The sequence below is a fragment of the Aspergillus luchuensis genome, chromosome 8 (genome assembly GCF_016861625.1).
Source record: "Aspergillus luchuensis IFO 4308 DNA, chromosome 8, nearly complete sequence".
In the NCBI taxonomy this organism is placed as follows: Eukaryota; Fungi; Ascomycota; class Eurotiomycetes; order Eurotiales; family Aspergillaceae; genus Aspergillus; species Aspergillus luchuensis.
Window position 1 is genome coordinate 303,076 of NC_054856.1, and position 16,218 is coordinate 319,293.

At 49.6% G+C, this 16,218-nt stretch overlaps 6 protein-coding genes across 6 annotated transcripts; 1 reads left to right on the forward strand and 5 right to left on the reverse strand.

Moving 5' to 3' along the window:
• Positions 1-490: 490 nt before the first annotated feature.
• Positions 491-1,870, reverse strand: akr1 (putative aldehyde reductase (AKR1); the record flags this gene model as incomplete). The annotated part of the gene is made up of 8 exons (XM_041681092.1): positions 491-844; positions 912-1,040; positions 1,091-1,285; positions 1,336-1,428; positions 1,478-1,562; positions 1,613-1,626; positions 1,684-1,771; positions 1,824-1,870. 8 exons carry the CDS (start codon positions 1,868-1,870, stop codon positions 491-493), a joined length of 1,005 nt encoding a protein of 334 aa, XP_041548069.1.
• Positions 1,871-2,586: 716 nt separating this feature from the next.
• AKAW2_80109A (uncharacterized protein) lies at positions 2,587-2,886 on the reverse strand (the record flags this gene model as incomplete). Its single annotated transcript, XM_041681093.1, has 1 exon — positions 2,587-2,886. One exon carries the CDS (start codon positions 2,884-2,886, stop codon positions 2,587-2,589), a length of 300 nt encoding a protein of 99 aa, XP_041548070.1.
• A 1,926-nt stretch (positions 2,887-4,812) lies between these two features.
• On the forward strand, positions 4,813-5,967 carry AKAW2_80110S (DUF3431 domain-containing protein; the record flags this gene model as incomplete). Its single annotated transcript, XM_041681094.1, has 4 exons — positions 4,813-4,912; positions 5,022-5,178; positions 5,231-5,812; positions 5,868-5,967. The coding sequence occupies 4 exons, from the start codon at positions 4,813-4,815 to the stop codon at positions 5,965-5,967; spliced, it is 939 nt and encodes a 312-aa protein (XP_041548071.1).
• A 193-nt stretch (positions 5,968-6,160) lies between these two features.
• On the reverse strand, positions 6,161-7,597 carry AKAW2_80111A (putative GPI-anchored cell wall protein Pst1; the record flags this gene model as incomplete). The annotated part of the gene is made up of 2 exons (XM_041681095.1): positions 6,161-7,398; positions 7,471-7,597. The coding sequence occupies 2 exons, from the start codon at positions 7,595-7,597 to the stop codon at positions 6,161-6,163; spliced, it is 1,365 nt and encodes a 454-aa protein (XP_041548072.1).
• A 2,315-nt stretch (positions 7,598-9,912) lies between these two features.
• Positions 9,913-11,569, reverse strand: AKAW2_80112A (uncharacterized protein; the record flags this gene model as incomplete). Its single annotated transcript, XM_041681096.1, has 2 exons — positions 9,913-10,778; positions 10,831-11,569. 2 exons carry the CDS (start codon positions 11,567-11,569, stop codon positions 9,913-9,915), a joined length of 1,605 nt encoding a protein of 534 aa, XP_041548073.1.
• Positions 11,570-13,104: 1,535 nt separating this feature from the next.
• AKAW2_80113A (glycoside hydrolase family 76 protein) lies at positions 13,105-14,890 on the reverse strand (the record flags this gene model as incomplete). The annotated part of the gene is made up of 3 exons (XM_041681097.1): positions 13,105-13,923; positions 13,988-14,727; positions 14,797-14,890. The coding sequence occupies 3 exons, from the start codon at positions 14,888-14,890 to the stop codon at positions 13,105-13,107; spliced, it is 1,653 nt and encodes a 550-aa protein (XP_041548074.1).
• Positions 14,891-16,218: the final 1,328 nt, after the last annotated feature.

The following is a 16,218-nucleotide window of genomic DNA, read 5'->3' on the forward strand; positions in this document are numbered from 1 at the left end:
GTTTGTGAATTTTATGGTGACCTTTCTGGTGATTTGGCTTGCTGGTAGATGGGTTAACTTGTATGAGTGTTCTATAGACTGTTGGCTGTGTCTCAAGTATAGATAGAGGGGCATGGAAATCCTGGAGTTGCTTGTCGGATTGTTTGTTTTAGCAAAGATATGTGGGCATGTAAATGAAGCAGTTAATTGATTTGGCTCCAGAGCTTGAAGTTATCCCGGGGACACACGGTGCTGGTAGCACATAATTACTAAACAATCGATTTTTTCGACCTACTTACCTTCTCTAGTAATATATACCAGCTATAATGTCAACCATAGCCTCTACTACCTATGTGGAACTCACCTATTCTCTTTCCTTACATTTAGCCAAGTGAGTATCAGCAGGATGGAGACCAAATCTATTTTCACATTTCTCTATCTCCTACACAAAATATAACCCATCACATAATCGTCATCATCATACAAGCGAGAGTTCCCAGCGACCAGCACTTTAAACAATCACCTTATGACCAGCAGGCTTCTCCTCCTCCTCATCGAAGATGTTAATATCCCAGCGAGGCTTGTTAGCAATGTAAGGAGTGTTGTAGCGTCTGCGGTCCTTGCCCAGCTCGGACACCTTGGCGATTTCCTCGGGAGTGAGCTCCACCTCCTTGAAGTTCTCCTGGATGCGGGACGGCGTAACCGACTTGGGGATGACACTGTGGCCACCGACCTGGGACCAGGCGAGGACGACCTGAGCGGGGGTGACGGTGGTGCCGAGGCGCTTGGAGGCAGACTCGGCGACTTCCTTGACTTCGGGGCGGGTGACGAGGAGGGGGACGCCGAAGCCGTTGTTACCGAAGGCCTGTATTCATTGTATGTTAGTCTTTGTTTTTGGAATGATTGTGGAGAGGGTATGGAGGGGGGCGTACAGAGTAGGCAGTCACGTGGATGCCCTTCTTCTGGCAGTATTCAATGAGCTCGTTGCTCTGGAGAACGGGGTGACGCTCGATCTGGTTGACGGCGGGGGTGACACCGGTGGCGTTGATGATGGCCTCAAGCTGTGGGAGGTTAGTATGTGTTGATGAGGAGTGGGTATGAAGCGACTTACGTGGGGGATCATGTGGTTGGAGACACCGACGGCGCGGGCCTTGCTCTTGGGGAGCTGGGTCATGGCCTTCCAGGTGTCGACGATGGAGATGTTGTCGTTGATCACGACATCACCGCCCTCAACGGAGCTGTCCTTGACGAGGGGGAAGAGCTCGGAACCGGTGGTGAAGGAAACGGGCCAGTGGACGAGGTAGAGCTGGAAGATGTTAGTGATCGTTGGTGGATGTCGGCCATCAAGGTACGCACATCGAGGTAGTCGAGCTCGAGCTCGGCAAGGCACTCGTCCAAAGCCTTCTCAACAACGGCGGGGTCGTGCTGGGAGTTCCACAGCTTGGAGGTCTGCGGGGGTTAGTATAGGCTGGAGGTTGGATGTATGGAATGTGCTTACGATGAAGATGTCCTCACGTTTGAGGCCAGGGACGTCCTTGTAGGCTCTCTTGATGCCCTGGGCGACCTCGCGCTGGTTCTGGTAGCTGCGGGGGTTAGCTTGTGTGATCGATTTGAGGTGAGTGTCGGAACCTACATAGTAGCCAGATCCTAGATCGTGTTAGTAACTGATGATTCACCGAATACATTTCGGGCTATGAGACTTACCAAGTGGCGGTAACCGGCCTTCAAGGCCTCGTAGACAGCATCACCGACCTGACCGGGGGCAGACTGCCAGGTACCAAATCCCAGCTGGCTAATTGGGGTCAGCAATTGCGATTGCGCAAGCAGAGACAGGAGATACGTACGGGATCTGAGTACCGGAGTTGAGAGTAACCTTCTTTCCGAGAGACATTGCGTAAGAGGATGTGATTCACGAGGAGAATAGAGATAGAAGAGATGAAGAAAGAAGGGAAAGATTGAAGGAAGAAGAGGAGGGCGAGCGCGACAGAAATAGGGAGCGCTTCCAGACGGCCGAGGTCCTCCGGTGGGGGTCACATAGCATGGCTCTAGTCCATCATCGAAGTCGATGGAGGAGGTGCCGCGACGATGAGTGGCTGTTGATGCTTTTCGAGGGGAAGTTTACCCCGCCAGTAGTAACTGGAACCCCTCGGTGGGGCGTGCGTGGGATGTTCCCATTCCCATTCCATTCATCTTCTGAGATACTTCTCGGTCTGTCGGTTAATTCCGACCCCGAGAAGAGGAAACCATGGTCAGACACGCCATTTATTTCCCGAGAATTGAGGTTGCAATGGTATTTTGCCAATGGCTATTGTGTTTTCAACTCTGATGGAGTACACACCTCCAGCAGATGGTGGCAGTCGAGGAAGTCAGAGACAGTCAGTGATGATGTCAGGCGGCAGACATTCCTCCGAATTCTCCTCCCCGCCAAAACACGTTTCCTCTTTGGGACCCCTACAAATAATTTTCCACCAATCATTGTCCTTATTATATTTTCCTCATGCCCCATTACTAACATTATCTGCCAGGCACATGATCCGAGCATTGAGATTTCGACTCAACGATTTGCATCTCGTTTGAGAAGTGCCATGGAATCTGGAACAATCTCGCTTACACATCTCCTTCTGCATCATTGCAACTCTGCGGGGTCAGACTTCCCCAAATCACCCCCAAATCATCCGCATCAACCCGCTTCCCGCACGGATAATTGCCTCGTTCAGCAGTCCAATCATCCGCTCGGCTTCCTCGCCGACCACCCCGGCTAATTTTTGAGACGTGCCGCGCTTCCAGTTTCCAGTTCGGTTGAATGAGAAAGTCTAACCACAGTTTTTGTCTCAAGCTGATGTTGATCATGACTACATAAAGCATATCGGCCACCTGAATAGATTCAATGCCACCTGCAACTACCATTATATGAATGTCCGTGGACTGACCGGTAGACTATGTTGTCTCTCCATATTAGCTTTCCCAGCGGGCTGAGTGCTCAGCTTACCAAACATGCTAATTAACGCCTAAGTATAGCGATAGCAGCACGTACATCTGGATCGTATCAAACGTGCCCCAATTTATCCGCAACACTATCTATAACACCATCAATGCCGTGCTGGTCCGACATCCGTCAGGGACAACCTATGAGCCGAGCTGTACATCCGAGCCTAACCTATGCTTAATGCTGAGGCTCGAAATCTAATCCTGACGTGGCTGCTTTGGTTCTGCAGCTGTCAGGTGCCCTGTGCTTGCTGCAATTGCTGCAAGGAGGTGGACCGGCTGAAGACATCAGTTAGGCACTTATAGCTCGCAATGCCTCAACAACCTCCTTTCTTCGCCCACCAACTCGGTGAGTGGGTGAAATCATCATCTGCTGAAAACCAATACGGTGTAGAGTCCTACTGCTGACTGTTCTGGGTATGGTAGATCACTTCTCCATATTCCGTCCACACTTGAGCACGGCTGGTACTGGCCCACCTTGATTTGCGGGAGCAATAACAGTCAATATACGTACACCACTGCTGGGTGGTCCACACCTGTCATGTTGTACCACACGTGGCTTAATCTTGCTTCTATTTAGGGGCATGTGGGCTGAGTTTACATTATAACAGATATCTACTACTAGGACAAAGCTTATTACAACAGGTCAACATAACTATCCTTCAACTATAGAACAGAAATCAGGCCAATGTTACTAACATACGGAGCATAAGCATGAAGACCCCTATACTGAGTACTGTAATTGAAGCTGTTAGGTCTACGGTACACTCCTAGTCCCTGCATTATAGTATAGTAATAGCACCCATCACATCGACAGACGCGCGTACTGCATAATGCCGGAGGATATAAGCAGCGGTGGCTCAGGGCCGCTGCACGAAATATATATTCGCCGGTCTTCAACGATGCGATCCACCAGGGGCCGTCCGACAGCTGCGTGGCATATGCTGCGATATACCGACATCTGCATGTGTCCGGATGGGCCCGACGCGCCGGAAATGACCCGTCAAGCATCATTTGGTCGTATTCCTCATAGGGTGACGTACTCCGTGACGAGTGGCTTCTTGGCCCTGCAACGAGATAGGCAAAACAGCTGGTTCTAAACCAAGCTGGCTGCTGTATAACGACTAAGCGATGTTACTGTGGACCTCATCCCTCACCGTCAGTTATTGTACACTGCTCAACCCTTTCCCTGCCTCTCTCCACGACCGTTCTCGGTTGTTCCACCTCCAGATTTCACACTCCAGGTGTATCTGCAAGTAACGTGGCCTAGCTCCGAACGGGGCATGGCTGGATGGCACTAAGGATGGATCCGTCACTAGCGGTTCTTGGGCCGGGGGCAGGCGACCAATAGAGGCGGGGGAACCTCCACCACCAGGAACATCGAGACTCCACTGGGGTTACACTCAACTTCAGATCCTGACGATTAAATGGCCGGAGAAAGGCCAGACTAGTCCGGATGAGGTTAGAGGCGTCGCCAGCTGCCCCTTACTGCGTATTGTGTGAGGCCATGGCGTCCAGCCTGGATCCACCCGAGGGGGCCCTTTTTGGCTTTTCGGCTGGCTGGCCATCCATTTCCTTTCCCTGAGTTACCCTTTCTTTCCCGTCGCTTGAGGCTCACTCACTCAACTTCACTCCAACTTTGACTTCTTCCATCTCTTCTCTCGTTTGGCTGCGCGCAACATGGCTGATGACGCGACTTAATCTTCGTCTCATGTCTTGATTTGTGACTGCCTCATTGTTCCATTTCTCCCCCTTTTCTTTTTAGATAGCGCCTCCCTCTCCCCTCTGCGCCCGTTTATATTGCTCTTCCGTCCCGTCGCCTCCCCCTCTCCGTGAGGCCCATCCCCAATGTCTAAGAGGCGGCTATTTCGCTGGCCTGCCCGCCGCACTGCCGGCCTGGGATGTCTTGCTCTCCTTGTCACCTCCATGGTATCTTGGTATCTCTATGGTACACGGCCCTATGAACCCCAACCAGGTATCTATACTTTCTCTCTGCAGCTCACGTGGTCCGTGTGCATCATCACCGACATCATGCTGACCCGACCTTGTCTCACCAGTCCACCAAGAAACTCCCAACAACGACCACGACATCGTGACATCCCAACTGGCCCAACTTACCAGTACTTACAGCAATGCGACAAATGACATTGGCTTAGTATTGGCTGCGACCGTGAAAGAGGACCTCACCTGGCTCCTCAACTACTGCAAAGACCAGTACGATCCTACCTAGCCACCAGGCGATCATATACTGATATACCTTGTCCAGCGGCTCAATTCCCTTCATCTACACGACCGACCAGCCCCCTGCTCCCTATCTCCTTGTTCCGCGTACTATTCGTGGCCGCGAAGCCGCCGCCTACCTTTCCTTCGTCGTCGACTTCTATCACCAACTCCCGAAGTATACCATCTTCATCCACTCGAACCTCGACCAATGGCACAATGACCTCTTCGGTCCCCACACCAGCCCCGCGCTGAAGAACCTCCGACTTGAGGCCGTCGACGCGCAGGGTTACGTGAACCTTCGGTGCGAGCACGACCCGGGATGTCCCACGAGCGTGCACCCTTGGAGCCCGACACAAATCGATATTGAGAAGGACGACATCCGCGCGTTTTTCCCAGAAGTGTATGAGACGATCCTGGGCGTACCGGCTGAGAAGGTGCCCGAACACATCGGAAATGTGTGCTGCGGACAGTTCGCCGTCAGCCGAGAACGGATCCTGGAACGGCCACGCGAAGACTACGAGCGCATGCTGAAATGGGCAGAGGAGACGGAGCTGACGGATAGCTTTGGCGTGGGATGGGTGTATGAGAAGATCTGGCATATCATTTTCGGAATGGATGTGATATAGTAAGTTGGCCTACAACGTGGGGGGAGAAATGCGGAGAAATGCTAACAGGTATAGTTGCCCCCGGTACGAGCAATGCCGGTGCGATACGTACGGATGGTGTGGACCGTTGGCGTCTGGTGAGACACTGCAGGCAGTGCGAGCGAAGAAGTCATAATCTAATGGATGATTGTTAATGCATGATGTATACTATCATGATTGGGGATATCGGTTGCATTTGGTTTGGTTTTCTTTGTTATGATTCGTGATCTAATGTACAGTTAGATATTCTTATCTTCGTGAAATCTTTTTGGACTATTGACCGCTCAGGTATATACATTGGATATGCAAATCATAAACTGCAGCGCATGCTACTCATGGTTAATCGGTTGCTGATGCGTTCCTCGCACGGGCCCTGCATCTAGCTCAAACATTGGCCGTTGTACTGGACTTCCGGGCGCCTCATGCACGTCACCACTATCCAGCAACGGCACATCCGTCTCCGACGGTCGCCTCCGGGGAATCGGATGCAGGAACAGTGATCGTCCATCCGCGTCATTCGGCGGCGACGCCGACGAGCGATCTCCTGGGACCAACGCAGCAGGGAGGGGCGGAGACGTCGACATGGACACCATAGATTCCCTGTTCATCTCGTTCGATGGCGGTGGCGGCGATATCGGTTTCCGGGGAATGGCACTAGCCGCAATAACAGGGTCGCTATTCTGCCTAAGTACGGCGGGATTCGGGACTCCGGTAACAGGCTTCTCATCACCAGCTGCCGACTCCTCGTCTCGATTACTACTACCACCGCCGCCCCGAAGGCCGACCCCGACAGGCGTATACATCATTTGGCTCTGATCATCATTCCGTCTTCTGCGCCGCTTCCGCTGTTTCCGATACATCATCCACAAACCAACAAGGATGAGAAGGACGAGTACGATCACGGCAATGGCGATACCGGCTTTGGCGCCGGCACTGAGTCCGCTGCTGGAACCGTCGGTGCAGGTGTAAGATCCTTGAAAGGCGCCGTTGTTGTTGTTGTTGTCGCGGCGACGGCGGGTATTGTTATCGTCGTCATCGTCGTCATCACGAAGAGAATTGAGACTCGAGCATCGAAACGACCCGCCATGGGAATGAATCACCGTTTGTCCTTTGACCTTATCGAGATCGCCGAATTTGATCCTGCCCATCGTCAAAAGAATATCCCTCACAAAGAAAAGGAAACGGAGGACCCACTCGTTGAATGTCCCCTCCAGAATTAAACTCCCATCGACGTTCTTCAAATCTTGGAATACAATGTCCCTCAACTCCTTGTTCCCCTCGATATCAATCTCCCCGGGGACTTTTTCCAAATCCGGAAACGACAAATTCGTCAAGTCGTCATTCCCCGAGATATAGATCTTCCCATTCACTTTCTGTAGATCCGACGCCGAGAACGACGTCAACCCGGATACATCCTGGATGGTGATGCCGCCATTGATAGTCTCGACATTGGAGAGGGAGATACTGCCCGTCGCAGAGGAGGAGATAGTCAGGGTACCGGAGAGGGTATCGCACGAGGAGAGCGAGTCCGCATCAGATTGGGAGGATATCGTTGAAGTAGAGGAGCCTATCACACCACATCACCCACTGATTAGTTGCCTGGGCCTTTTATCACAAAGGTTCAGGCCAGTACACTCACAATTAGAGTTATCATCCCCCGCAACCAGCGGTACATGTACCTGCAATAGTAATCCCAGAACAAGGAGCCAGTAGCGTGTGCGTGATTGCGAGGAGGAATTGAGGTGGCTGTGTAGTAAGGGTATCATATCATCGGACCGCAGCACCGTTGGTGCTATACCGCCACCAGTGCACCAAATCGTCAAGACCGAAGAAAAAAGAAATCGAAATCAGGGTATATCCTCGTAACTCGGAAACTTTAACTAGCAACCATAAACTCGTAAAGTGGATATGTAGTATGTTGGAATAGTTAGGGTATCAATACATCATTCGACACGGACTGGACGCATAAACACGAGAAAGTAGTAGGCAAGTAGGCAGTAGGCAGTAGGCAGTAACTCGAGGGTGTAAGTTGTGAGTGGTATGGGTGGGGGGTTGTGGTTGGTGTTGAAGAAAAAGAAAGTAAGTAAGTAAGTAGTAAAACTAGGCTACTACCGAAAAGAACGGGGATAAGTGCGGAATAAGTACAGCAGAACAACAGTAGGTAGTAGTAATTAGTGTTAAGTGGTTAGTTAGTTAATTAGTTAGTGTGTAGCATGCATGCAGAGACACCATCATGCAGATTGGAACGGACGGCACACACACACACACAGCGCACGGGTCGGCACTATTCGAGACAGTAGACAGTAGAACTAGTTGTGGGGATGGGTAGTAGCTGACTGACTAGTTAGATGGGGGTTGATGTTTGGTTCTTACTTAATAGTGTGTTTGTGATATTATTAGTTTAGTCTCCGACTAGAATTTGGGTGGTGGTAGTGAAGGTGATCGGAGGTGAAGGAGGGTGTAGGCAGATAGATATCTAACTACTTACTAGTCTAGTGTTGTAATTATGTAGTGGTAGTGGTAGTGGTATCTCCGATGCAAGTAGTAGCAGCTCGGATGATCAGTTAACTAGCTAACTAGCTAGCTAATTAGCTAGAAAGGATACTGTGTAAATAGGTGGTTGTTTCAGCTGTTGTGTACGGAGTATGTACCAACTGCATCCATTCCATATTCCTCAGGATAGATAAGTTACACAATAAGGCAATGGAGATTATTCCATGTTATCAAGGCAATAAAAAAAAAAAAAAAAAAGCAATTCTACAATACTAGCCAACCCTCCCAAAGGGAAAAAGCAAGCAAGGAAGGGAAAAAATCAAGAAACCCCCGATACTACTCCAACTCTCAACACCGCCCCATTCATTAATCTTAATGACCCACTAACGACACCAAGAAAAAAAATCAAGCACAAGCACAGAACAGAGTAAGTAGAGTGGACTGACCGATCACCACGATATCATCTCATATCATTATCATATCATATTATCCTCCCCTACTCATCATACCGTTAGCTCAGGTAAATCATTGGCATCCTGCATAAGTGTACACCGCAACCATGACACGACTTCACGGAACTCTCAACTAAGTACATCCTGATTGATCGATACTTAATCCAATCAATAACCGTCACATTGAACCCTGATTTACTTACCACTTTACTACGTAACTTACTTTTATCTATCGATGATCTAAAAATAGTCCACCCATCACATCACAACAACTTAATTCATTTCATTTTCATTCAGGCACCAGAATTTCCAGCGAAGGAGAAATCAGAAATGAAGCGAACCCTAGACCAGAAACAAAAAAAGGGAATGATTGGAAGCGAGGGAAAAAAGCGGGATGGCGGGTCGGAAACAACAACAACACCCCCGCTTTTTGTTTTGTTTGTAATGTTGTGTTGTGTTGTGAGTGATTCAGGCAGAAGAGATTCGGGATGCCCGATTGGGTAGTGATGTCCGATTAGTATCATCATTCTTTTTCTTTTATTTTATTTCAGTATTGGGTTGAAGGGGGGGGGATCGGAGATAATTGTTGATGGTATGATGTTATCTTATTCTTTTATTGATTTTATTCTGTTATTGATTCTATTCTCCTACTAATAAACTAGTTATTACCCTTGTTGTAGGAGGAGCATTGTAGGAAAGCTTATGGCTGTCGGACATGGATGGTAGCCAAGACACACACACGGGTCACACCCGCATCTAATAAAGTGCCGAGAAGCTTAGGGATGGTAGACTCTCAGTCATGGCATGAGGGGAAAGGGGATCTGTGGTCCATGTAGGTACCACTCATTCCAAGGTACTATGGAAGACCCTGCAGGCAACTCAATTAAATGACTTGCTGGTTGATCGTCTCTCCTCTCGCGACGACGGATGATTTTCGACCAATTATTTATAGCATGATTTCGGTGGGTAACTGAGACATTGCGGTTGAAATATTGGCTTTTATTTTTATCTACTGTACGGAGTACTTCAGTACGCGATTCAGTTTGGACCCTTAGGCAACCCTGATACTCCATATTCTATGGAACATGTGGAGTGTGAGACATAACTCCCATCGATCCATCTCGGCTATTTCTATATCAAGCACAGCTAAAAGACGACGCATCATTCGGATCTCCACCAACATAGGTGAAGATCTTCGGATAAGGACAAAGATACGCCGTGCGAGTTGAGCTGCTGTTCGAGCCAGCCACTGCTACAGCAGTTGCTTCCAAAGTGTCAGGCACTGTTGAGTTCTCAACCCATGCCCGGAGCGTCTCAAACACATAATCATTGGGATCGAATCCGTTACCCCCCTCGCAATGAGCAACTCCAGGTGCCAGAAAAAAGCGGTAATAGTCTGCCACACCGGGATCCAACTCCATCACCCGGCTGTAATAATCCACGGTACCGTTGGTCGGAATCAACTCGTCTTGCATTCCATGCCAGGAAATCATCTTTCCTCCCGCAATCTTGAACCCTGTTAAGTCAAGATTTCGCGTTCCAATAACGGAAGCATATTGGTCAACTGATTCGCGGTAGAGATCGTCAAAGTCTTGTCGCGTTAGGCCTTGAACACTAAAGGACGAGTTTCTGGCCAAGAAAATTCGGGCCCAGTCGGCGCTGATACTAAAAGGTGTCACAGTACAGTTATCAACCGATGTGCAGGTCGTAGTAAGGAGGGCTGTTAGATCGGCATCATAACCCAGTCCGTACCACTCGAATTGATCTTCGAGTGATATGGGTCCATCCCACATGCCTTGGACTAGCTCAGCCATCTTGTCCGTTATTGTAATCTGCCCATCCGGATCACTGCAATTTATTGTCTGGCCAACCATCGACGATGCTTCATAATGACATTGACCTGGAAGAGAAATGATTCCGTCCTTCACTCCGTCCAGCAGATCACAGGCTTCGATGGCACCATTCGTAAATGCATCAAGGACACATGCAGGCGGCTGTGTATCTGTGAGAGATTGATTAGCATAGATTCCCAGACCCAGTAATAGTCAACACACCAAGAAGCTGCGCCAGGAAAGCAGGCCAGAACTCGGCCAGTTGGAATTTATCCCAATTGATAGCCGGAGAGCCTCCCACAATACCATCAAAGTAGGTCGGGAATCTCTGGGCCATCATGTGTCCCTGTCGACCGCCAGTGGAACATCCATTCCAGTACGAGTACTTGGGCGGCGAACCGAAGTAGATTTCCGTAGCCAGCTTCCCAAGTACAGCCGCCTCGCCTAGTGCCACACTGGAGAAATCCCACAGTGCCGGCCAGTTGGTATTGCCTTCACTCACAAAACCCCAGTCTGCCGTTGAGGCGGTACTATTGTGTCCCCCATCGGTTGAGGCGGATGAGTATCCGGCAGCGACGGGAGCTATAATTTCATCAAGCCCTCCAGCTACCCATCCACCACCCCCATCCATGAGAAAGCGTGAGTTCCAGCTTTTGGCATCAAGAGGCAGTCCGATGTAGGTATTGACAATGTCGTTCTGCCCCGCGTGTGTGTACTGCAATGACACGATGCAGATCTCTATCGACGCTGGCATTTGGCCTACGGGTGCTGAGGTGGTTCCACTCGATAGTGAAGCATTGGTGGCAAAGTTGTGTGCAGCGGTGACGTTGAGCGACAGTACATTGATGTTGCTCAAGTCGAGAGACGAGAACGTCTCTTTAGTGCAGGAACTTGATGCTGCCGTTACCCCAGACAGGGATAATATCGACATTGAGGTCCACGCCATGGAGCGGAGAATCATGTTGACCGATTCGATGCGTTGGCAATGTCTGCGAGGATCCAATCCGTTAGTATGGCGAAGGACGATGGATAGAAGAACTGCAGACCAGAATCTGCAAAAACGGTCGCCGCATGTTACCCGTTATGTCGGATGCCAGCTGCAGACCGATTTATAGGATGAAGGCAGCGTCCACCAGCTGCTCTCATAAATAATTTCAAAGATGTCTGAGAAGAAGATCTTCGCTCGGGAAAGAACAACGGCAGTCATAATCCTCCCCCGCAGCTTCACAAGCTCCGGAGAAAAGTCCAGATGACGCGAAACCAAAAAGCCCGTCGAAGGTGGGCTGGAGTGACCATACAGAGACCCGCAATTCTTATCCTTCTTTCCAGTCCAGTATTCCCTGAAACAAGCGTCTTGCTGTAATCACTCTAAAAGAGGAGTAGTTCAGTCCCCAAGCAAAATGCGGGAGAGAAGATTGGTCAGAGTCCAAACGTTATGAAGTCGGATGAAGAATTCGGCATTGATTAGCGTGGTTCGTGCACATGCAAAGGCAGTGTTTGCAGACTTCTGCAATCGCTCTCCACATTTTGCTCGACTGGTTTGTGGGGTAGACAGTGTTTCCCCGGGCGGGGGAGAAGTGAGGGGTATCCTGGAAACTATTCAACAAGCATCATATGCTCTTGTATTGAGGAAAAGCATGTTGGTATTAATGATGCTCCACGCATTGCACAATAGAGACTGTAATATGACTGTATCCCATAATCTCTCAGGAGAAAAGGATTGGAGTGCATTTGATGGTGTATCGGGAAGGTTGGTTTCGGTCGGAGAGAATCCGCTCCAGTATTGCTACACACCTTACCTAGGAAGGTTAGTGTCGATTATGTCTATAAAACATGGTTAGTTAAGGGAATCTCAGGCAAAGATCTCCCGTAAGATATGTACGGGAATTACTCTGTAGGCCATACACATCAATTGCGGGTATTAGCATAGTAACGGGATACCCATTGGATGCAAGAAAGCAACAGCGGCAGCTGCCAGTCAGATAAATATAGCTGTTAGTATGGATCATTTGATGGAAATTATCTATAGGCTGTTGTTAATAAGGCTGCATGATCCCTGTGTAGACTACAGATCCTGAATTACTTTGCATTAGTGCCAAGAGCAATTCTAATTCTAGACTTCCTAAGAAGTTCTATGATCAGGGAATCTCGGGCAGGGCGAGTATCCATTCAAATGTTTCTTCTTCTGATCCAGGTGTAGGTTCTCTTCTTTGGGCTCTCGGGGCCATTACCAGGGCTACTACTATCAGATCTACTACCGGACCTGCTATGGAGGCTACTATCATGAAGCGATAACAGGATCAACACCCTGGAGCGTAGCATGCAGATCACTTAAAACATGAGATAAAACAGCAGTACATAGACCTGTCAGTATGATTTAGAAAACACTGTTCCTCAATTCAAAGATGAATCGTTTGCTAGGTCGTGTATTATGCCTGACCGAATCCCCAGGAACTCCCTTCTATGTACATTAGTCGGTAGAATCATACATCACAGCTAGGCCAATTCATAACGCATCGTCTTCGTCGTTTTCAGCTCCTGTGGGGGCAGCTCCTGGGGCAGTTGCTCCATCGCAGTGTCGGTGTCCATCTCCGAGAAATTGTACGAGGTAGCGCCCTGCGGAAGCTCCGCAACCTCTCGTGGCTCGAGCTCCGCGGCTTGATAACCGCCTTGGTAGTCAGTGGTCGGGTTCTTCTCCGATGCTACGTCTGCTCCACTTGCAGCCTGTTTCTTCTTGCGGAGGAGGAAAAAGGCGACAGCAGCGACTAAGCCAGCGCCAGCAACGGAGCCGACTACGATACCAGCAATGTCTCCGCCAGAGAGCCCACCTGAGCTTCCACCACTTTTTGTGTCCGTGCTGGTTCCGTTGGTGCTGGTTCCGTTGGTGCTTGTTCCCGTGGTACTTGGACTATAGGAGCTCTTTGCCATCAACAAATTCGCAGTAAACGCGTTCACGGCGCTCATAGAACTGAAGAAGTTGGGCTCCTTATCATACGTCGAATCAGTCCATTCGGAACCACAGACAGTGCCGTTGCTCATCCCGCTGCATTGATTTGCGACAGCTTCTGCGTTGCTTCGGAGGAGGGGCTCAATCGTGTTCACTGTGTCTGGTAAGAGGTGCGTCACTACCGCAAGGCATGATGCTAGGAGGCCCTTTAAGGCGTCCGCACTATCATCATCCCAAGATGTACTCATTACTCCTTCGTCGGGTTCAAGTAACATTCCAAGGTCCCGGATAACACCGTCGTTAACAAACATGCCCATGATGCTATCTAGCAGCCCTTCTGCCCTTGTCTTCCAAACGGCTGAGCCTGTCTGTTGGAGAACATTTGATTAGCCATATTTTCATAAGCATTAATGTAAATTGTTCCAAGCATACCACAGAATACATGTATGCCGCAGAGCTCATGTACAAGCCGTAGAAGTAGGTATATTCCGCGTTAGTCGTCGCCATCGCCGTGCAATTTCCAGTGGCTGTCGTATTTGTCACCAGGTAATTGATGGTCCAATTTGACTCCACCAGCATATCGTTTTTCACGCACCAGTCCCAGATCATGATTGCATCATCTGCATAAGACGATTGATTGTCGCCTGTGGTGATATACGCCAGCCGCGAAGACAACTGCAGGAACTCTCCATTGCTTAGGGCGTCTTTCATAGAGCCGTTCGTCTCTTGTACAGCATCGTTGGCAATTTCAAGGCCACCGCCGCAGATATCTTGAAATTTGAAGGTACTTCTCAAGGTCCCCTGAGCCTGGCCCGCATAAGTCAACCAAGACTTCTTAGAGGAGTCGGCCGGGAAGTCCATCTCAGCTGCCGTTACAGCGGCCAGAGCCCAGGCCGCATGGTTCATATTGGTATCGTTATCTGACTCCGACCACGAGTCTCCGAGCTCCAGTCCCGCCATGCTATACATACGCTTACTGATAAGCTCATTGTAGGTATCGTTTCCAGTGAGATTCCAATACGGAATCAGAGTCGAGTAGAGCCACGCCTCCACGGTAGATGAGTTAAATATCCACTCGTTGGAATCGCCGTACACCGGATTGACATTTCCACTGAGAGATGAGTTGGTAAGCGTGTTTTGAACTGTTACTGTTGCCGCATCTTTGATTGATTCTGAATACCGTACAGAAGAGGGTTGGTTAGGTCAGCGCCATTCAAGGAAGTACCCAAAAGGAACCTTACGTGTACTGTTAATGTCCAGGTCCAGCGCTGCTACAGTAACGGAAAGCCCTAGAAGCAGACTTATCCAAGCCTGATAGCACATTGGGCGTGACATGACTTCTCAACAGTGATAATGTACAGCGGCATGAATAAATACGGAAAGAGGAAGTGACGACACCCGGACTAGGAGCGAAGTCCGAGCATTTATGCCTCTAGGGAAATGAAATCTGAACTAGAAATGCCTGCCCTGGACAGTTTAAGAGAAAAACAGCTTCGATTGGCGGGACGTGCTAAAGCAACTCGGGCGCAGTAACGAGACACCACCGCATGCGAAGATATTTAGCCGGTCCACTAAAGCGTTTTCTGTGAGTCCAAGACCCTCAATGTTTTTGGAACTGCTCATTCATTAGGCTAGGCTTCAACGGCTTGTGTATGGCTGACCCCGTCTGTTGGCCGGAAAGACCCCGGTGATTAGCTTAGCCCGATGGGGATCGGACAGGGATCGTGGACAAAGAATCGGCTCACACTAACTCGTTAGTACGGAGTCGGCGATGTGCGAGCAGGGCAAAATTGACCAACGACAGAGAAATCGTTAAGTCAATTGCCACTGCGAAGACTACAGCATCATTATAAATCTGTTAGAATGATTAATCAATAACTGAAATGTTCGTCAAACCCCATGATATTAGTGAATGGAGTAGACATTCCATTGAGCTGAAGTGGAAGGAGAGAGAGGGAATAAGGAACTATCCGCCGCACCCACGGGACTAGTCTACTGGCAAAGTGACTTAACAAGAGTGGTAATTTCCCACCCTTGCTAGACCTTTCCCCACTGCGGCCCCGAAGCCGGGGGTTTGTGCGAAACGAGTGGTGAACCTAAACGAAGCTAAGGCCTAATCCTGGTCAAGTCTTGACACCGGCCATCGCTGATCCATCCCATCCCTCCCCGATCAGCTCAGCGTCTTGCTTCCTAGGGAGTAGTACGGAGTACTCCATACCAGCGGCTTTTGTGACCTGATTCGGTGGGATCGCGACTCAGCTGCGACTTGTTGGTCCATCACTTCGCTAAGCATGCGCTATTTGCGCTGTCAGGACGCCATTCCGATCAACCACTCGACTGTGTTGTCCGGCGGAGGTTCCTTGCTTGTCCGGAGATAAAGCGACACTTGTCGGATGCTGCCCTGCCATTTTTGTTTGGCACAATTTCAGCCGCTTGAAGATCGTCTCAAAGGCTGATGAAGTCAGGTGTCCTGTATGGAGTAGTTGGAAATCAATGGTCACCAAGTTATGCAGTGATGAGGAAGGATCTATTTTCGTACAATCATGTGATACCATGAGATGTAAATCATAACAGTAGTGTGTAAGGCTGTGCATAAGCCACAAGCTGCACCGCCAACCAGAGTGGCTGACTCGCTTACGGTCTTTGGGCAACGAGGCTCTTTG